Here is a 22,364-nt window from a genome sequence, read left to right as displayed (position 1 = left end):
TTCTCTGAAATTGTTTTATATTGTGTGTCTCCTTCAAGGTCTGCGACTAACTAACGATTTTCATTATTAACCAATTATGTTCTTGATTAGTCATATAAAATGTCAATTAAATATAGATATAGAATAATTAGAGAAAAATGCTTCCCAGATCACTTGTTTTGTATGACCATCAGTCAAAAGCTCAAATACATTTTACAAGACTATGAAATCCATCAAATAATCATATTTGAGAAGCTGGAACCAGCACATTTTTGCTTAAAAACGATTAATCAATTATCAAAAATGGTTGCTAATTTTCTGTCAATCGACAAGTCAGTTAATCAATTTATTGTTTCAGCCCCATCATTCTCGGTGCTGCTTTTGCATTCTTACGTTGAGCTACAAATTTTGCTTGTTTTGTCCTTCCCTAGAAGTCCAGTAAACTGCTTTTTTCCAGAGCTTTCAAATGTATCTCATGTTCTTCTTCTGCACATAGTTTGCTCAGCTGTCGTTGAGTTCAGATTATTTTGTCAAACTACCAGTTCCAAGGTTGAGAATGAACTTTCACGCTCAATTTTGTAACGTGTTAACTTGTTTAAAAGGCTATTGTTTAGTTACTATTACTCGTATTCTTATAAAACACACTAAAACCTCCCACAGGAACCAATTTACCCAGTTCGATCTGGGTTATTACCCCACCAGTGGAATTCTTAGAGAACTCACTGCACTCTCATTACTGGTCAGAGATACAGCAGCCAGTAGACCTGCAGAGGCGAGGATAAGCTGCACAAACACACCGGTGGGGTGTACACACACACACAGATTCCTGTGCAGAGATATTTTCTAACTGTCTGCAATGTAAATCTGAACATTGAGATGGTATTTTTGTTGGAATGGTGGGATGTGAATTTAACATATTTGGCCGTCACTTGCTGTCAACTGAGCATAAAATCCATAAAATGGTAATAACTGATAACTTTGTGATAATAAACTCTACACCACAAGTACCTGGACGACCCCCATGCATTTAAATTCATTCCATTGGGTATTAAAGGGGCATTAAGTAATTTATGACTTATTTGGGTCTCAACTGGTGAATAGCTGGAATAAAAGAACTACTAGGGCAAATGCCAGACTGTTTTTGTTTTTGCACAGAGCAGTGGCTTTTTGAAATCTTGTCTATTCCATTCAGTGGTCATCCATCTGAAAAACACCTTGTAAAGAAGTAACATATCAACGCAATGCAAAATAAAGTAGTAATAATGATTTTTTTATATTTGCTCTTTGTTTGAGAGCAACAATCCCATCAACCCTCCACAGAGTATTTGTCCTTGTAGTAGTGCTGATCTAAGACTAGAGCCCGACCAATATGGGTTTTTGGGGGCCGATGCCCGACATTAAAGTGAAAAAGAGCCGATTTATGAGCCGATATTTTCACTTTAAGAATGATTTGGATAGCAGACCCCTTTACTGTATAAACTATAGGCCAATATTGAAAGCTGGTATGTATGTGGGCTATAAAACCTTTCCCTAAATGGATTATGTTAATAAAATCAATTAGTCTCAAAAAGTGAACATGTAAACAATTGCACATCAATAAATATTTTCTACTGGAAGGTGCAACTTTTTCAGCAGTCTGTAAACAGTGAGAGAGAATAAGCATGTGTATTTCACTTTACACATAATCTGCCACAATTTCAATGTAGCACATTCACATCTAGTCCATCCCTTTACCAGCACTCTAACCAAAGCTACGAGAAACCATTTAACCACCATCGGTATAAATCATGCCGTCTAGGATACAGTGAGCTGCTGCTGCTGAATGCATCTAATACTACAGGAATGTCTACAACGAGGATCTGCAACTTTACTACAGTGTTTCACATCTACGTCACAAAAAGAGGAGCTACAGGAAGCCGTGACAGATTCTTGTAAGTGCGTAACCACGAGTAACTACCAAAACATACACTGTCAATACAATATATGAATAATAATGATAAATGTGTTTCATTTTGAGTATAATGAGCATTGTATGCGCAACATTTTCTGCACTGACCTTTATAAAATTAATGTCCTTTGCAAAAAGGCCATATTGCATAAAAGTGTGGATTTAATGTTCATGTAATGAGGTGAGATTGTACAAAATAATATAATTTAACAGTCTAATTTTGCCAACAACAATTCAACTGAACTATTTCCTAACATTTCTGAAAACACAGCTCGGCGCATCTCAAATGAGAGCCCACTGAGTGACAGACCACAAATAATAATGATAATAGCAGCCAGTTACATTTTTATATCATCACATTATGTTTCCTTCCTCTGTCCAAAAAACACACACATACTGGAAAATTGAAGCACACAACTTAATGAATGAACCTGGATTCCCCATTCATTTTAAAGTGGGAACTCTGTGTTTGAATTGTATAATGGAACTTTATACAGTTCTGGTTAAGTGGGTTTACATGCATGTGTGTATCTGTGTTTACCTGATATGCATATGCTTCCCTTTGCATGAGTGTATTTCTATGTGTTTGCGTGCGTTATCACAGCCTTGGAGTCCATCCAGCACATCTGTTACCAATAAAGATATTGGACGTTGTCAGCGGCAGATATGAAACAAGAATTCAACGCGTGGGGTTATTGCCATGGCATCAAACCAACAACCTTTCATTTGAAAAGGATCCCAATGTGGGAGAAGCTTTGGTTCAAGGCATCCCTGGGGCCTCAGCATGGCAAAACCACACGAAAACAACAAAACAGTGTCAGCTTGAACCAACTATCTGCTGAAGACTCATTTAGCCCAAAAACAAATGCAAGTTTGGCTTTGCTTAGTGTCAAATGCGAAGGTTGCTAATAGGTTCACAGGAGATTCGAAAGTTCAGACGAGGGGCTGCACCCCCTGCCAAGAGACTCGAATCATTTTGTGGTACAGTTGTAACCAAACACCGCTATTATCGCTGACACAAGTGTGCCGCTGTTGCCCAATCTCCCTCAATTCCATGAGCTATTTCAATGATATGCTGAATTTTCAATGACAATTTCAGCCTTTGACCACATGCAGGATGCAAGTTCAACTTCAAACCAACCGTTCAACCGTGGAGCAACATCCAAGTGTGGCCGCTTCATCCCTTTCTGGGGCTGGTTTTAAAGAACCAAGATAGTTGTCAGTTTCCAGTGGTCATTTCAGTCCAAGACCACAATCTGATTTTAGTGAGCTACTAAGTTTATCTTTCACTGTGAAAGGTGTAACTTGGTTTCAGTGCTGCTGGGACACAAGCTGTTATTTATCTTAGTCAGCCTGCTGCTGAAAATCGTTTCTGAGGCCAGCAGGCTTGTAAACATACTTGTTAATGGATGCAATTAGAACTGATAAAATGTTTCTCAACAGGACTGATGCTCTGAAAAATGTTCTTATCTATATTAAAAACCCTTTATCAGTAATGTTGATAATCACGTTTTGGTACACCTATGGCATGTTTGCAATGTTTAGCTCACCCAAATAAATGCAGTGTCTTCACGTTGCTGTGTGTTCATGTCGTGCAATTGTGCAAAATGCAGACAAAGCTTGGAGATGGCTACAGTCTGTGTGACCTACCGCATTGCACTTATTGTTGCCCTTGTGTGAATAAAATAGGTCCCAGTGTGTGTGTAAGTGTGTGTTCATGGACATGTTTTGCATATGCATTGAATATAAGACTGACATTTTGAGTGAGAGCTGCACACTTACCTCTGTAGGTGTGTAGCTCCTTCCTGTGTATCCCTGGTGAAGAGGCTGTTTGCTATCCAGGGGCTGGGAAGAGGTGTTGACTGGATAAAAAGCTGATCGTGGGACTTGATTCAGGGTTTGGCTATGGGGGAACACCTGAGGCTTAGGCTGGGAGTTGTGGTAGCTGTCACTGTGCTGGAAGCCTTGATTTTTTTCTCCGATTTCAGAACTGGTATGAAGGTCCTGATGTGAGGTGAGTTGAGCATCTTCTTCTCTTTCCTTCTCTCTTTCTCTCTGAAGCTCTTTCTCTCTTTCTTTCTTGAGACGTTCCTTGTCTCTGGCCCTCTCCATCTCTTTTTCTCTCTCCAAATCAAGCTGCTTCTCCTCACTTTCCCTCTCCCATTGTCTCACCCTGTCCTCTCGTTCCCTCTCCTGCTGAATCTCCCCCAACCTTGCCCTCTCAATTTCTAATTCCCTCTCCTGTCTTTCCTTCTCCTGCTGCCTCTCCCTTTCTCTTAACCTCTCGTTCCTCTCCTTTGCCCTCTCCTCCCTTTCTCTCGCTTGTTCCCTCTCCTTCTCTTTCTGCCTCTCTCTGCTGGTACTCACAGACAGCCTCCTGGCTTCCACAGTGTTTGGAAGCAGTGCGGTTTCTTGCTGAATTCCCCCCTGGTAGGAGTATCTTCTTTGGGCTGGGTGCTGACCGAGCTCCCCCTGGAACTCCAGATGCTGGGGGGGTTTCTTCTGCCTGCGACTTGACAGATTTGAGACATTTGATCCAGACATACCCTTGCTTGTCTCCTCGAAAAACTTCATTCTATCTGCAAATGGAAGTAGATCAGACTCCTCCATCCGAGAACAGGAAGCAGAACGGCTGTATGAGGAAGTGTATGAGGAGGTGAAGGCACAAACCCCATGCTGTGACCCTATGACTCCCAACACTCTCTCACCCACGACTCCACACCGTCGGTTTGGTTTGGGTTCTGGTTGGAGTTTATGCTCGGGGGTCCAACGCCAGCGGCGGGCTTTGCCAGCAGGAGCTGGTTCCTCCACAACTCGGATGCCAACACCAAAATTGGGCACTCCTGGGTCCACAATTTGAACAGACCTGGATGGGTTGTTGTTTTGAGAGCAGGTTGTTGACTGAGATTGAGTCTGCAAGACATCGTGGTTTGATTCCCTTGAGGTGCTTGATTTCTCGAGTGGTGCTGTGGTGCTGGCATCTTGGGGACCAACAGGGGAGGAAAATGCAACTTGGGTTCTCCTTTCCTGGGCAGGCAAGTCTGGGTCTGCCCCTTCCTCATTGAGGTCTGGACCCTCTTCCTCCTGAACAGTTTCCCCACTACAGAGCAACCCTCCTGGGCCATGGCTGCTTTGAAGCTGGGCTTTTTTCCTCTGGATCTCATTGCGGAGGTTGGTAGCAAATCGCTCACTACGACGACGGTTCCGACGATGGTTCCTGGACGAATTTGACTTCTTCAGATTTGCCTCTCCTCCTACAACCTCCTCTTTTTTACCTCCACTTCTGCCACTGTCCACTGCTTTCTGCTCCTCCAGTAAGGTATCCACACTCGCAGCAGCACTAAGAGGCTCAAAATCTTTCTCTTGTATAAGGTCAGAACTCAACCTTCCCTGGATTGACGTTCCAGTGGGGTTCCCTGGTACGCTCACAGAGCGGCCCCAAGGGTGGTGATTCTCAGTTGGGGGAAAGGGCCCACCATTTACACCCATCCCTTCCAGCCTCTCAAACGATCCTCGAACATCATCCCCTTCCAAGAAAACTGATCCTGGGGTGGAACAACGGCTGCCACCCCATTTGTTTGCTGAGGCATGCAGGTGGTTGTGAGGAGCTTCTTGGTCTTCCCTTGTGGGCTGGAGTGATGAATGGGACCACTGGCTGCTGCAAGATGACAAGGAGCGATCAGGAGGGTTTAACGGATTGCAAGGCTCCAATGAAGAGCTGTCACTGTCAAACTGCAATAACTGGAGTTGTGTAGCGAGGAGCTTCTCAGGGGCGCTGTTCCGGTGCAGCCCTGTAGAGGAGAGCTTGGTCTGGGAGTCCATGATTTGAGACTGCCCTTGACCCTCCATAGAGGATTCTGCAGGTGAGGAGCCAGGAAGAGAGGAGGTTATGGGGACTAGAGAGGCTGTCACTGGGTCAGAGAGATGATCTGAGGTGGTGTCTGAACTGTAGTCTTTATTAGCACTAGTATCACATCTGACATGTCTAATGTCCTTAGTCTGTCTTTGGATATAGTGCGAGTCTAATGTATCCTCTTTGAAATTCCCAGTTTTGTCACCTTCTTTTGGTCCAGGGAAGCCGTTATGAATTCCTGATACAACATTCAGAGAGGACTTGCTTTCGTCAGGGTAAAAAGCAACACTAGAGATTTCATTAGGGGCGGAGACACAACGTTTGTTTGCGGCATTAGGGCGACTACGGGTTGCCCTAAAACTGTCCTTCCTGGCTGGAGGCTGAGGAGGGTTCATCTTTCTTTCACCTCCTCTTTCTCCATTTCTTATGATCTCAAAGTCTCCTCCCCTCCGTTCCTCTTCATAACAGCAGGAGGAAGGCCTCTCTTTTACCTCAACAGGCCTTGATCTTGGCCTGGTTAGCGACCTGGACTTGTGTGCAATAAGCTGTGCCTCATCCGGGGCCTCACCAGATGAACTCCCCAGGGTTGAAGTATCACCACCAGGGTAGCCTCGACAAGCCGGCCCCAGGCTCTGGAGGAGATTATCCATGGAGCAGGCTTCACCGGGCCTTAGTGGCACTGCCGCGTAGTCGGATGTGTTTGAGCTGGCAGAAAATGAGCTGTAGGCAGAGTCTCTTTTGTTGTTGAAGAGGCTGGGGTCGACGGGTGAATTGTGGGAGTCAGAGAACGGCTGTGTGATGGGTGTCGGTGTGTCCAAGCTCTCCATGGAGCCCAGGGAACTGCTTCGGTCAGTGGAGGAGTAAGGTCTGGACAGCTGACCCCACTGCAAGGACAAGTCACTGTAAAGACGTGGAGACAAAGAAGATCAACTTATGTGTTTCAAAAACAGACAATCTTCGGACAAAATAGGGAAACTAATGTCACCCTAGTCTTATGGGAATACGCATCTGTCGTTGTTCTCTGACATTTTATTGAAAAATCTGAGCTACACTGTAGACCAAAAACTTAAAAGAAAGTATGCTATTTCATTAAAATCAAAGCAACACTGAATGTTCCCTTAGCAAAATTCATGTGGTTTCTTTCTAAACAGTATGATGTTAATCCTTGATTGACAAAATGGTTAGCGCTTTTAGAAACCGCATACAATAAGTCAGCAATAAGTCTGCGATTCTCCCCAGAGACATATACAGTATATCATTCTGGCATCCAGTTTTTGAACTGTACAGCTGGGGAATCTGTTTTCTATCAGTCCTGAGCCAAAGATCCACGGCAGCCCCATGTGTTTTTAAAGACCCCCGGAGGAAGCCTCTTAAGGCGGAGAGGGATTTCCTCCTCATCAACTCCCACTGCCTGGAGTCAAAATATCTAAATCATCTCTTGATTCCTCTCTTCCTCTGTCATTCCTTTCTTCATCTTGTGGATTCTTCCTGTCCCATCTCCTTTACATCAAACATGGATTCGTTCAAAAATGATAACCACTGAAAAACATCTGAAACCTAAATATTTAAACATGTTTCCTTTTACTGGATAGTAGGTCAGTTGAGCTTTGAACTGATTATATGACATAATACTTAATGAAGAGCATGATTTAGGAAGTACTAACCAAAAATTACAGTAAATTACAAGTCAAATCAATTTCATTTATACAACCCAAAAACACAAATTTGCACCAGAGGACTTTACAATCTGTACAACATATGGCACTCGCTATCCATAGATGGTTAAACAAATAAAGAAAGACTCCCCAAAAATCCTTTGACTTGAAAAAAGGGATAAACCTTCAAACCTCAAGAGAAACAACAAACAGACATGCAATAAATGTCATACATACATCAAACAGTGTGGTTGCTCAATAGGCTGAACTGCACGCCATGCTACCACAATATCCCTGATTTAAATCTGACCTGTGACCTGTTTGCTCATCAGCCCCCTTTTTCTGTTCACTTCTACATCTGTCTAATAACAGGCCAAAAACACCAGAAAAATCTAAACAAAGACAAAAACAAAGGAATATAAGGAACTCCATAACAATCCAAAACTTCTTAGAGAAAACCACATCAGGCCAAATGACAGGGAGTTTCAGCATGAGGAGAGCTTAGAGAATGAGGGTAGAAAAATATTGCTATCTATAGCTCCAGAGGGTTAGGGGCACCCAGTGTTTAGTGCTTGGATGAAATCTAATCTGCAAAGGCTGCAACAAAAATGTCTGCAGATATTTTAATTTTATTGCGGCATTTATTTTCCCTATAAAGAAGAGTGGTCACTCACCCTTTGTATTTCTTTGCTGTCTCAAGCAATAGGGAAAGTTGCCAAAGAGACAGAAGAGAGGTCAGAAAAGAAGAGAGAAATTTCTAAAGGACTTTGATCTTAAATCAGTATGAGGAAACAACCAGCAGACTATCTTCCAGCTGTTTCTGTGGTATTTGTGGTTTACAATCCACGCAAAAATCTGAAAACCAATGTGTTTTGTTACTCTTGTATTTTACCACAACTTACACTTATGAAAATATGATTATATGTATATGTACTCAAATGTTTTGGTGGTCTGCCGAATGTGTGTAGGTCATGTGTATTTATGCACTTACTATTAGGCACTGGATAAATTTCATGAAAGCATACAAGTGGTTTTTAGCTCATGTAATATAAATCATGCATGCTTTATACCACAGCTATTTTGCAAATGATGCTGCTGTGTTTCAGAAAATAATCCATTTGTTGGGGAGCCATTGGTTTCCATTAATTTCTGGGGGGGTAAAAGAAACAATTCAACTCATTACTACTAAGTCTACTGGTTATCTACCAACCCACCTTGTTCTCCTCCTGTATTGTCACGAAGTGACAGAGCTCCCTCTCCTCTCACTTCTACCTGTGAGAGAAGACGGAGAGACGGTGCTGCCAGATGATCCGCTGACTTAGGTTACTTTGAGCAGCATGCAGGGGAATTTAGTAGCCTGCATATAATAGACTTTGAATATTTCTCACATCCCCCCTGATGGCCTGAAAACTCACTAGATTTATTGCTGGTCGCTTTTTAGAAATAAAGTTGTTGAGGGTCTGAAAAGGGAAGGCAGCAGACCAAACCACTATGAGGCATATGGAGGGAGGAGAGGACATAACAAAACTTAAAAACGCATTAGACTCATAGCAGAGAACAAGAGCTGTTCGCCGTTTGTGTACCAAAGACCCTGAAACCACAACAGTGGTTATATTTCCATTTTTAAATCAAAACTATTGCTGGGGAATATCAGTAGTCGCGGGATATTGGTAGGAAATTATATGATCCTTACATCCTTGATGAGTTGAGGAATCCATGTCAGTCAATGTCAAGTCTGTGTTCATTTTTGTAAATGTTCTGCACCTAAACTGCACAACCACGCATTTTTAATGTAACATCTACAGACATTAATCCAGAATGGATGTTCGCTATCAAGGCTGGATTACCAACCGGGAAAAGTGGATAAATTCCTGAGAACCCAAATTCACCGAATGGCAGTTGGTTCTGGTGATGTGATCAGATGTAAATTTGTTGCACCTATAAAATAAATTGTCGACTAAGACTGCCCCCACGACCCTGTACGCAGGATAAACGGTTGACTGACTTGGATGGATGACCAGTCCTGCGTTACTTACATGTTGCCAACCAAATATTCCTTGTGGAAAGGCCCTGTGTGAAAATCTAGTTTTAGAACCTATATCTATTAGTTTATACTGTACTGGTACTAAATACAGCTTTGTTTAATGAAATTGCCTGAAATTAATTGACACGCAGAAAACCTGGGGCTGGATAATATTTTAGCATAGTACTGAAGTGTTATTGGGTATCTAATAAAGCTGCCACGCATAGTGCGTACTCCACTTAATGAGAACTTGAAGGCAACAGGGTAAATTATACAATGCACAAGCAAGCGATTCAGCAGGTTTTAAGAGATGCTTTCTTGCTTTTCATATTGTACTGGAATTAATGGAAAACAATGGCTGCCTGGAACATTTGTAAATGGTCAGAAAAGTAGTACACATTTTATTATCTGCATGAGAAAACTGTCTTTGAAGGAAGTGAGCAATGGATGAGAAAGCCGATGCTGCTGTATAGATTTGACCTGGGTGACAGAGAGGAAGAGAGCAAATGAGACGGGAGCTGGACAGGAAATGACTGTCACTCTTGCCCAATCATGTGGAACATGTGAGTGTGAGGGTTAACACAGATAAACCTGCATGTGCGCGCACAAAACATACACACACACACACACACGAGGGGATATGTGTGCTCAGACTGATTGGATTCATTCTCAGCGCGTCACTTACATACAGACACCATCACACATCAGCTGAGAGCGATTGTGAGAATGCAGATGGCGTACCCTACATATTTTACATAAACAGCACACACACTTGCTTAGTGTGGAAATGAATACACACACATATGCAGACTGTACAAAATGTCCCTCTCCTTCACACAAACACAGTTTATTGAATGTCTTCCTCTCTTTGTCCACATGTTCATTGTCCAGAGTTATGCAGGCAGCTGTCTCTCTGTGTGTGTGTGTTTGATGAAATCAGGCTTTATAAACTGTGGGAATAAGAGACCCACACACATGCGCACACACCGCTATCTAATCCACGTGGGACTTTTAAATCTAATGGTGGTACATTATATCACTGATTCTTATCAAAAGGAGAACAGTACAAGGCACTGACGTACCATGAAACTGACAAAGACAGAAAGGCTATTTTTATTGTGTGCGTCAATATACCGCTTATAGCAACTTCCTCTTTCCTTTAAAGATTACTATTTAGCTCTGTGAGATCATACTCTAATACATGGACCACTGTACTTTCATGCCCTCTCTTCGTTTAACCTGGCTGGAAATTTCAGTCTTTTGTCCCAGTTGTTTCACAATTATATAAAAATATCCATTATTATATTTATAACAATTAGCTGTGAAATTTATTAATCAATAAACAGTAAAAAAAAGGCCACTATTCAGGTAATTGATTAACAACTCCAGTCTTTTTTTGACTGTTAGTTGGTCAAAGAAGGCATTCGGGCTTTGGGAAAATGTGGTTGGCATTCTTCACAATATCCTCACATTTCTATGGACCGAATGATTACTTTATTAATTATCATTGAGGTTTTTAAATTAAAGCTCAAGACCCACCTATTTACTGCTGCGTATGAGTCCTAAGTTGTTCTTATTTCTGATGTTTTTGTATAAATGTGACGTTTTATTAGTTGTTTTATTTGTTTTTTAGAGCACTTTATTCCTGTAAAGCACTTTGATTGAAAGTGTCCTATAAATAACTGTATTATTATTAATTTATTATTATTTATTACAACAGCACACCATATGGCTTCTTTTTGGACAAAACATTTAAAGCGTGATTGTATAAATTCTGAAAGAAGAAATAAACTGTTCCTCCTACAAATGAAAAGTTGAAAACATTAGCAACACAATAAAATAAACAATTGCTCAATTCTATACATTCATGGGTATTGATGCTATAGTCTCATTTGTTCTGTTGTAGCCAGTAGTTTATGGTGGCAAATATTAGCACACTTAAAAAAAACATGTGGCTAGTTAACTAACATTATTTAGCCAGTTTGCTGACTGTGCTACTGTTACACTATGTTGGAGCTTTTATCATTATCCTGTACATGTTCATGTGTTTTGGGGTTCTCACTATAAACATACAAAACAAAATGCCCATAAAAATAAAAGAGAAGCAACTACCCAGAATCATTTGGAACAACTGCAACACTATTTTTGCACATAATATTATTAAAATCCAGTGCACTTCTGCGTGATGTATTTTGTCGAAGCCATTTTATTTTACCCTCAAAGGTTAAGCAGTGTAATGGTAAGCGGTCAAGTGCAGTAGGTCTCAAACTGTTTAGTCAAGGATCCCTAAGCTGACACAAATTAGACCCCGGACTCCCATATGACATGGTTTTTCCCAGGGACCCCCATCTGATAGGATTTTGTCTTTTAGATATCTTTTTACATACAGTGAAAAAACACATAACCAAAATGGTCATCCATTCTGTCATTGTGTTACTTATGGATGGAATCATAGTGAAAATAAATTATCCCTCTTTTTGCTTGGAGCCCCCTCAAGGACCGCTGGGACTTTGACAACCACTGATCTTATGGACAACTTAAATTTTCACTGGGGGGTTCTGGAGGTGAATGATATTAACAATAATGGATTACATTTATATAGCACTTTATCTTAGATTCCAAAAGCATTTTACAGTGAACCACCACCGATGCACATCACCCACTTGGGTGATGCACGGCGGACATTTTTGCCAGAACCCTCACCACACATCAGCTTGAAGTGGAGAGGGAGGATTACATGTGTCACTGACCAGTACGTCCACAAAAATATGAACCAAATCGTTTTATTCACTAATATTAGCCTTTTAGCAATGGTTTAACACACGCTAAGGCTTGAATGGATCTCACACAATAGCCATTAGTTAAAGAGGCGGTATTATGCTTTTTGGCTTTTTGCCTGAATATTAGTTTCTGTTTGAGCACTTAGGCTCAGTGAATGAATGTGTGTGAATGGTGAATGCAGATGTAGTCTAAAAGCGCTTTGAGTGGTCAAAGACTAGAAAGGCGCTATACATATACGGAGCCATCAAAACCACCAGTGGAAAAACACTGAGCTGCAGCACACCTCTCCTCTCCCTTCCAAACACTAGCTACCCTCCAAGCAGTCAATGGACATGAAGTTGTTACTGTGATGTAGAGACAGAGCTCAGTTAAAACTTTATGGATGAAAGCCTACAGCTGAATCGAAGCTGTTTACCGGCTTCTCACGACACGACCTTCTCTGCTTCTGATTGGCTATTAGTCCTTAACTAGGAACTGTGCATGTGGAACTCCCAACAAAGATCATGTAGAGACAAGATGTATCACTCCATGGCTAAAACGAAGCCTTCAACACAGGGTGAAAAGAGGAGCTGCAGCAATGTGCAGTATGACAAAAAATTGTGTGTGTGTTTTTTTTTTTTAATTAAACCATGTAAACCTGTTCTGGTACAACCCCTAAATAGGATGGGAAAATGAGCTTAATACCACCTCTTTAAGACTGCTACAGTAATGACAGCAATCAGAGACCCGTGAAACAAAACAAAAACAGTCAAAAAAGTGTATATTTCAAACACTAATTGACAGCATTTGATTTCATTCTTCCTATTCAGGCAGACAGAAGCTCAAATCATTGGTTATAACTTTGGATTGTTTAAATGGATAGACCAATGGGCTTCCTGCGTGGGCTGTGTTGACATTAGAGGGTGATGTCACCTGATTCCTACCAACAGTTGGCTTTTGGGGCCGAGTCACAGGGACAAAAAACCCCAGCAGTGACCTAGAGACAATGTCCTATTGAGTCATAGGCTCACTGTGAATGATTGAAACCTAAATGTGGACATTAGGCAAGTGTCTTTGTTGTCAAACTGAAGCAAGGAAGTGGGCAAGAACAGGATATATAGCTTATTTTCCCAAATCAAATTCTATCAGTGGTTATAATCACAATTACTAGGACTTTTTTTTTATGAAAGAGGCGTCAAATCAAAGCCGAGAGAAAATTAGCTGAACAGGAATTAAACTTCAGCTTTCATCAATTGTCATTCAATTAATAATGTCACTTTTAATGCAAGGTTTGCTTTATAAACATGTCAGTCGTTTGTTTTTTATAAATAAAATATTATTACACTGTCAATGCTCTTGTGAAGTGTTGTGAATCATTCATTGACCTAAAATAAAACCTAATATAATATATTAACTATAGTAATTTATTACTATAGTAATATGTATAGTATAGAGTGTCTAGAGATAACAAATTCTCACTGCCAACTCGTCACATATTGACGCTTGGTCAAGCCTATTGGCGTCACTTTTTAACACCCTGGGTACCCCTTTAGCACTATTTTTATTCACATTTAGATCTCTGCAGTCATGTTGGCAAAAATAAATATGCAACATCCGGTTATACTTCAAAATAATACTTACTAGTACTTATTAACATTGCCATTTTAAAATGGCACATTGTTTACAAAGTGAAACGTCACAGTTCTGTTAGGTTTAGGCACCAAAGTAGGTTTTGGAATAGATCACGGTTTGGGTTAAAATAACTACGTTAAGTACGTCAGCTAACTTTCATTACTTGCTTAACTTCAATAAAACAATTTAATGTTGAATTTTTGTTTCACACGGGAAACGAACACTGGTTTCCTGGTTAAAAGTCCGGTTTCTGACCCTCCATCCACCCCAATCACCTCCTTACTCCTTACTTGTCTTTTATGTTAAATAAATGTTGTGATGTTTTTTTTTTTTTTAACTACATAAATAGAGAGTCTTTCTTGTCCCAAGAAGGAAATGGCTTAACAATTTCATGAAAGACGAGATCAGTTAAGAATCAAATATTATCGATCTGAGTGACGTCTTCTCACCTGTTGTCAGTTGTGTGCCAGGGTAGTGTGTAGGGGCCGGAGTGGAGCTGCATGGCAGATAGAGGAGGAGGAGGAGGGGCGAGAGGAGGGGAGTCGGCAGTGGGGGGGCAGGGTGGAGTAGGTGGAGGAGTTGGAGGAGGGGGAGGGGGAGAGAGGGGCGGCTCCGATAGCTTCGCCAGGTGCCAGGAGTGAGGCCTGATGAGAGGAACGCTGCGCCTGTAGAGGTGAGAGGGGGAGACTCAGTCTTCGAGCAACACTTTGAGCCCCTTTAAATCTCCCATTATAATGCATCACAGAGTTGGACTGTGTTAGCATCTGCTGTGCCTTAATTATACTCATAACTCACATTTACAAGCACCACTTGAGGGCAACGTCCCAAGTTTGATCCCTGTGGACCTTTGTTGCATGTCATCTTCCTTACCCTGTCCCCATTTGTCATATCTGTCTCCACTATCAACAACTGAATAACGACAATAATCCCCAAACCTCCGTCTTAAATGCTTTAACATGATCGTGCAGTTGGCAATTTATTATGTACCCTGAACTAAAACAGACTTCTATTAATCCTGCCTTTCTGAAGGTTATAAAATCCAGTTTTTGATTACTAAATTCAACTTTGTAGTAATTCTGGAGGATGAAGTTGAGATTTATTGCGTTATACTAAGAAGTGTTTGTAAAAGTGTGTCTACCCTCATGGTTATAAATGGGGTGGACAAAATATTAGAGACGGAAATATGGATATATATGTAGCTGCATTGCATTTATATTTTGTTATTGTCCAGATGTGCCTCTGACCACATTAAGAGGTCTTTTGTTTGCATCTTTTGCATTTACAACCAGCATTTTTGTTTGGGGGTCAGCAGTAACCTGGGTATTTTCATGGACACTGCCACATTGTATTCTACCACTGAATTTGTTTTAGATTTACGGTCTGTTGGCACTGACAGCAGTTGAGAAAGGATTTATGATTTTTTTTGGCTTTATTTAATTAATAAAGGTAAACCTTGAGATTATACTCATATATAAAGAAGCCGCTGTGGTGTGGTATTTCCTGCACAAACTCATCAAGTCTAACTGTATAAATGTGCAACATAGATAAATGATGGTTGTCATCCTTTTCCCCTGACGGCTAATGTAATTTCCTTTTTATACAGTAGGTCAGTTTTTCCATTTTGCAACCTCCTGTTGTTTGACCACAGGATAACTTTACCCCCAATTCAAAGCAACATCGTTTTTATTTGTCTAAATATGATGATTTACCCAGGAAAGATGTCTAAGGAGACATCCTTATTTGCAACCACAGTGGTAAGTGTCTTGGAAGATCAGGGCTCACATAAAAAAGCAATGGTACCTTGCCAACCCAAATTCTATGGAAACAGCTTCCTACAAAGTAGTGTGGCCTTCTACTGGGCTGCCATTAAAAACACATCTAACATGTACGGTAGGTTCTCCAGTTTGATTTGAAGCCAGACATTCCAGTGTATCCCATGATATTCGCTAATTCCCTTTTACAGACTTCCGATCTAATATGCTAGCCGCCAGCTTCAATTCAACCCCCTGCAGACAGCGTGTGTGTGTGTGTGCTTGAGTGTGAAACAGAAAGAGCTTCTGAAAAAGAGTTAGAAACAAGGACAGACAGAGAAAAAGCACAGTCAGGTATAAATGTTCCTTTCTCCGAGTCTCAATGGACCTTGATATGGATAACCAGTTCTCTCAGATTGATCCACAGATGGGGATATTGCTGCTGGATGGAAATAAAGTACAGCGCATAACAACAACAAAAGTTGTTGACATTACTTAAATTTGACTTTGACTGCCTTGAGACTTGTCTCATCCTCTCTCGGTTCCTGTCTCAACTGAGATTCATCAAGACCCAAACTTGATTTGGACTGGTCTCAGTGTCTTGAAACTGGACTTTCACCTGACTTTAGACTTGACTTGGACCTGTCTCAGCTGTCTTAGGATTTAACAAGTCTCTGGCTTGACTTCAGTTTGCCTCGACTGACTTGAGACTTTTCGCAACTGAATTGAGACTTGACAAGACTAAAACTTGACTTGACTGTATTTTAACTTAACTTGGATTCACTTGTTTGACTTTACATTTAACAAGATTTGAACTTCACTTGAGCGTGTTTTTGATTTGACACTTAACTAGTCTCAAACCTGACTTGTCTTGATTGACACAAGGCGTAATGAGACTCTAACTTGACTGAACTTGAGACATAATTCTTTCATGGGGACTGTCTCATCTTACTTCAGACTTGACTTGGACCGGTCTCAACTGTCTTAGGACTTCACAAGCCTCTGACTTGACTTCAATTTGCCTCAACTGACTTGAGACTTGACAAGACTCAATTGACTCGGACTCATCGCAATTGAACTCAGACTTGACAAGACAAAAATTTGACATGGACTTGTCTCGACTGACTTTAACTTTTAACTTTCACTTGAACTTATCTGATTTGGCGCTTGACTAGTCTCAAACCTGACTTGTCTTGATTGATTTGAGACTGAACTTGGACTTATCTTGATTGACACGAAACGTAACGAGACTAACGTGACAAGACTTGTTCTTGGATGGGAACTGTCTCATCTTACTTCAGACTTGACTTGGGGTTGTTTTGGGACTCGACTGGTTATGACTCTCAAACTGAAAGTACAAAAAATGTAAAATGAGACAATTCTGGGTATTTCAGAGAAACACTTTGAGGTACAATTTTAGGAGAGGAATGTGGGTCCTGGCACCGCGAGGCAAAGGAAAGGGCCATTTCAGAGTATTATTGTTTATGATAAAGCAGGAGCAGGGGAACCATTTCCAAAATAAACACTCTTGTTTCCTGGTTCTGGCTCCTTAAGAAGGATTTCAATCTGAGCCCACTGATTGTTCAACTCTGCTGACAATGTCCTTAAATTATCCCCTGAGAAAGTTTATGTAGAGCCTGTGTGTTTCTGTATGTGTACCTATGCCTGTATGTGTGAATGCATGAATATGTGTGGGAACTATCCAAACTCGAGCAGACAAAATATCATTATTGAACATACCACAAACATTAGCAGACCCCCCCACACCAGTACCTCCTCTTTTCTCCAAGTTTAGCTTTTAGAGATTGATGACTGTGAAAATCAAAACAAACGATGCGACTATAAAGTTTGATGGGGACAGAATGTATGATAAGGAGAAAAAAAACAATAATGTTCAGTTTTGTTACTTAACAAAGTCGAAAACTGCTGTACTCTTTTGTAGTCATGCAGGGAAGAAGTTCTTCCAAACCACATAACCAATCGCTGTTTTTCCAAAATGCTGACAGCAGTGCTTGAGGGGGGTCAGCAATCATTTATACCACAAATTTGGGGATTTACAGTAAAAAGAACTGCACTTTCTACATGGAACCACAGCTGTGATATTGGGAGGCACTGAAAAAATAATATAAAAACAACATCATCTTGTCCATGAATAAGCAGTTTTTATTATGTTACATACTGTTCTGGTCGTGTATTTACTCATCCCAGCAAGAATGATTTGGTGATTTGCAGGTCAAAAGATCAAAAATCTTCTTCTTTTGGGCTACATTTGGTGAGAGTGAGACATAAAACATTTAGTTCAACCATCACTAAAACTGCACGTTAAAATATGTGATTATTGAAATTCAATTCAAGTTTCAGTTTGTCAATCCAACTATAAAAAATATGAAATACAATTATAATTAATAATAATTAATCATTTAGCTGACGCCTTTATCCAAAGTGACTTACAATTGCTATATATGTCAGAGGTCGCCCGCCTCTAGAACTAGGGGTTAGGCGTCTTGCTCAGGGACACATTGGTGGATGTGTCACAGTGGGAATCGAAACCAGGTCTCCCGCACCAAAGGTATGTGTCTTAACAACTGCGCCATCACCACCCCTTTGCACCCGGTTTCTTCAGGAACACGGTGTAAAAACTGTCAAAAGTGTCAGACAAATAAAGAGTTATCTTCACCGATTCAAAGTTTAGTCTATAAAACGTCACAAATAATGAATAAAAGCCCATCAGGTCTCAGAGGTTCCAACGTGACATGTTCACATTGCTTGTTTTGTCCAACCAACAATCTAAAACCCAAATATCTCACATTTACAAAAATATAAACCATTAAAGCAAAAATTAAGATTGTAGGTGATTCGTGACGCGTACGGGTCACAGCGAATTGTGTGGGTTTGAGGGTGAGCTGCTAAATATCAAGGATGTTGTCTAAGAAGACAGATGGGCCAAGATGTAACCAAGACTGTTCCTCCGCTGAACTCCCTAGGTTCAACCTCATGTGCAGACCAGCATCCACCGAAAAAGGGATGCAGTTCTGTATCTGGTGGGTGAAGTTGCAGCACAACTCGCACTCATGTTAGTTATCTTGAAGACTGAAGTCAGAAACCTTGCAGCTCCTACAATGTCAGTAAAAAACCGAGGGAGTGAAAAGTCTTTCTTGAGGAGTAAAGTGTTAAAAGGCTTTTGTCAGGGATGCATTCAGGGACAGCTATACAGGCTCCATAAAGTCTGTGGCACTTTCATTTATAGGGAGCAGGAAACATACCAAGGCACCGGCTATTACTGTCCGTTTGAGGAAGCACCTTCCAAGGCCACTGTGAACTGTTTTTGTGTGTTTGATAATAATCCAAAGAATTCACCTTTCCTGTTTAACCCCGTTGGCTACCTGTCTCTGCCAGGAACAACACGTAAATATCACATGAATCACATTTTTTTTAAGAATTCGCTGGCATACGAAAGGTAGTCCTTGATGTGGAAACCAAGATAATGAGTAAATCAACCACAGTTAGGGTATTACTGTGACCGCAACCAACCTGGAAATCCAAGACACGGAAAGCTTCTATTTATAAATATATTCTCTGGGGGGGGTTCTGTTTATCTTAAAATTGAGAAATTGATAACGGAAATACAACCAAATAACTGTGGTTGAGCCATGTAAAAGGAGTCAAAATAAGAGAACAGAAGAGACAAAACCAGAAACAAATAACAAGAAAGAAGAAGAGGAGCTGGTGAGACGCCACAGCAGTGAAAGGCCGATAAATTATGAATTCTGTGTCTTGCAGCTCTGAATGAGCCTCTATGAAAGGATCTGCTGGAATGTCCCACTTAAATGGTCAGAAACTTCAACAGCTGACTGATATAGCAAAGGTCACCGCGCATAATCTGAGTCACACACGCAGTCTCAATACAGTACAGAACGAATGCCAGACAGGCAGCCAGACAAACGAACAGATTTGGACTCGAAATCGTCTCACAGATAAAAACAGAAACTTCTGCAATACAGACCGGAGAAGGAGGACATGGCAGGGACGGTTAAAAGATTGTGAAGAAGACGACAAAATGTTTGTGTAGCAGGGTGTATGTGAAAACAACCCCTCCCTGGGAAGATAAAAGCATGGCTACTGTTGACTCTCTGAGGACCCAGACGATAAAGATTCAAACTTTCGACTTTCCTTCACATGTGTGAAAATAAAGTTCTACAAGTTGAATCTTCAAAGTAATCAGAGAGAAAAAAAGATGAGCTATTAATCCTAAACTGAAGTGGAAACTCAGCAAAGATGATTAAGATGCGAGAGTTTCAAACCTACCAGACTCTGCAGGCTGAAGCATCCACTGTCAAACTGATCCCAGTTCAGGGTCCCAGCATCCCGGATACCCAGAGTTCAACTCCAAAGTGTTGAGAGTCTCAGCTCAAGTGAAGTGATCAACAACAAATTAACAACTTCTATATAATCCTCCTTACAAGTTTTCAGAGAAGAACCGCCACCTCATAAAAATGTCACAACTCTTATTTCTTTCAAGGTTGGGATCTGCTGAGAGAACCAGGTTTGTGTCCGTAACATTGGAGACTTGGCAGAAAGTGTCCAAGAGCTGATGTCCATCTGAGGGAGTAAAGCAGCTGCTCTGACCAAGAGGGAAAAACTAACCGACGATCTTCACATCCCCTCTCCCTCCTTTTCCTCTCTTCCTCCTCCCTCGCTCCTCTAGCTGGAAGACAAAACATGGCTATTTCTTCCTCCTGCACTCTGAATTTCTCTCTCTCCCACCCCTCTCCCTCTGTCTCTCCCTCTCTCTCTTACCACCTCATGCTTTGCCTGCCTCTCTCGCCCCCTCTTAGGCAGGATGTGTGAGTCAATGAGAGAGGAAGTATTGTGGAGAGCAGATAAAGTGGTGGACGGCTGCTAAAATAATACCCAGAGTTCCACACTGTTATTGTTTGACGGGGGAAAAATGCAGAGGTACTTCCTCCTTGTGTGAGTGTGAGTGTGCGTGTATGTGTGCGTGTGTGTGTGTTAACGCACACATGTGTTTGCAGAGCATGAAAAAGAGATTGAAAGAGCAAAGAAAGCAGAGACTGCTGGACAGACAAGGGCTTTTTTTGTCTGACAGGAGAAAAACAAAATGTGGTGAAAGAAGGGGAATGTAAGAGATGATGGGAGGAGAATACAGGAGTCTAAGGAATAATAATAAAAACAATGAGAGTAGAGTTGGTGGATAAAGAGGTCAGAGGCAGAAAATATTCTCCTCATCGCTGAGACGCCTTTCTTTTAGTGTGCACTTCTGCTGCAGGAATATTATCAGAAGAACTAAGGGTTTAACCATTACACCCCACACTGCTGATAAGAAACATTACTGTCGGGAGGTGGGAGAACCAGAGCTGCTATTCCCAATTCAGACAAAAAAGCAGAGCTACAACGTTACGCACTCACAGGGAAGTAACTAAACATAAACTTTCTCTGTAGCTCCTGAAGTTGCAGTTGTTGTACTTACTATATTATATAAACTGCAGATTAAAATCAGTAGTGTTTGGGTCTACCTGCCCAGTGACTGCAGAGTGAATGTAAATACTGTAGCTGGTAATGCCTCGTGCAGACTACACGACTCTCAGTGTCGGCTGATGGCCGTGCCGTTCACACTACAGAACTTGAGTCTTGTGACGGGAGTCTTGAAGTCGTTGTGGCGTTCACACTACGTGACTGATCGGTGTCAGGGGGTCACACACTACACGAGCTGACAGTGAGCTCTGAGCTCGCCGACTGGCGAATAGGGCTAAATATCGTGTAGCGTGAACTAGGCTTAAGTGGTGGTACAATGCGTCTCCTCAGAGCTCCTGATATCATTGTTTTTTGTACATTGTTACTCACAAATAAATATTTAAATCCTAACACACAGAAGCTGACAAATACATTTAATTAAAAAATAATGAAAATAAAAATCGGGCATCCCTGGGGTTTTAAGACACCAAGCGTCCAGCCTATGACCTCATGTTACATGTCATCCTCCCTCTCCTGTTATTTCCTGCGAGGTTTCTGCACGCTACTTAATGAAACCAAGAAATGCTCCAAAACATGCTAGAAGAAATGCATAAACTAAGAATTTTAAATTAATTAAATTCTAGCATCAGCAGGCATGTAAGAAAAGCAAAACAAACACTGTAGTGTTTTTTACTTTAAAAACTATACAAAAGGAGAAAAAAGAAGACGGGCTAAAGCTCTGTTACTTTCTTTATTAATCAACTAATCATTTAGTCTATAAAATCTCAGAAAATAGTTTTTTTTAAAAAGGCCCAATATAAGATCCAAGAGCTCAGGGTTACTTTGACTTGAGCCTCGTAGAGCAAACATCAGGAAGTGCAAATGTCACAACAATAATGGTGCTGAAGTTTAACCAGCCACATAACAGCAGACACTTAATAACATCAAGCCTTCAAGCAGGCTTCAAAGGATTTCCCAGAGACTTATATCTCCTGCAGACTCCACAACGTGTGTGTGTGTGTGTGTGTGTGTGTGTGTGTGTGTGTGTGTGTGTGTGTGTGTGTGTGTGTGTGTGTGTGTGTGCGCGTGCGTGTTATATGCATGTGAGCAGATTCCTTACATTCCCTATCTTCCCTTCAAAAGGGTGAAGGGTTAAATATGCTATAGCCTAACAACCTCACCTCCTCGCTTCTTGTTAGCCTGCAATCAGGCTTTTTTTGTTTGCTTTAGGGTCCTGTGTCCTGCCCTGTGTGTGCTTGAACGTCTATCTTTGTTAGGAACAATTTGAGTT

At 41.1% G+C, this 22,364-nt stretch overlaps 1 protein-coding gene across 4 annotated transcripts in view; it reads right to left on the bottom strand.

Moving 5' to 3' along the window:
• Positions 1-22,364, bottom strand: part of shroom4 (shroom family member 4) — an 82,451-nt gene that overhangs the window by 11,390 nt on the left and 48,697 nt on the right. For 2 of the 4 annotated variants that reach the window (XM_046064261.1, XM_046064263.1), the window contains exon 3: positions 3,710-6,680. In XM_046064261.1, the coding sequence (XP_045920217.1) occupies positions 3,710-6,680 (2,971 nt within the window). Of the gene's footprint in view, positions 1-3,709; positions 6,681-14,299; positions 14,516-19,906; positions 20,197-22,364 lie in introns of those variants that run through there. The other 2 variants (XM_046064262.1, XM_046064260.1) reach the window with 2 other exon arrangements.

This window comes from Micropterus dolomieu, linkage group LG12 (genome assembly GCF_021292245.1).
Source record: "Micropterus dolomieu isolate WLL.071019.BEF.003 ecotype Adirondacks linkage group LG12, ASM2129224v1, whole genome shotgun sequence".
Classification (NCBI taxonomy): domain Eukaryota; kingdom Metazoa; phylum Chordata; class Actinopteri; order Centrarchiformes; family Centrarchidae; genus Micropterus; species Micropterus dolomieu.
The sequence above is the reverse complement of the archived record's forward strand: the minus strand, read 5'-3'. Positions and strand labels throughout refer to the sequence as shown.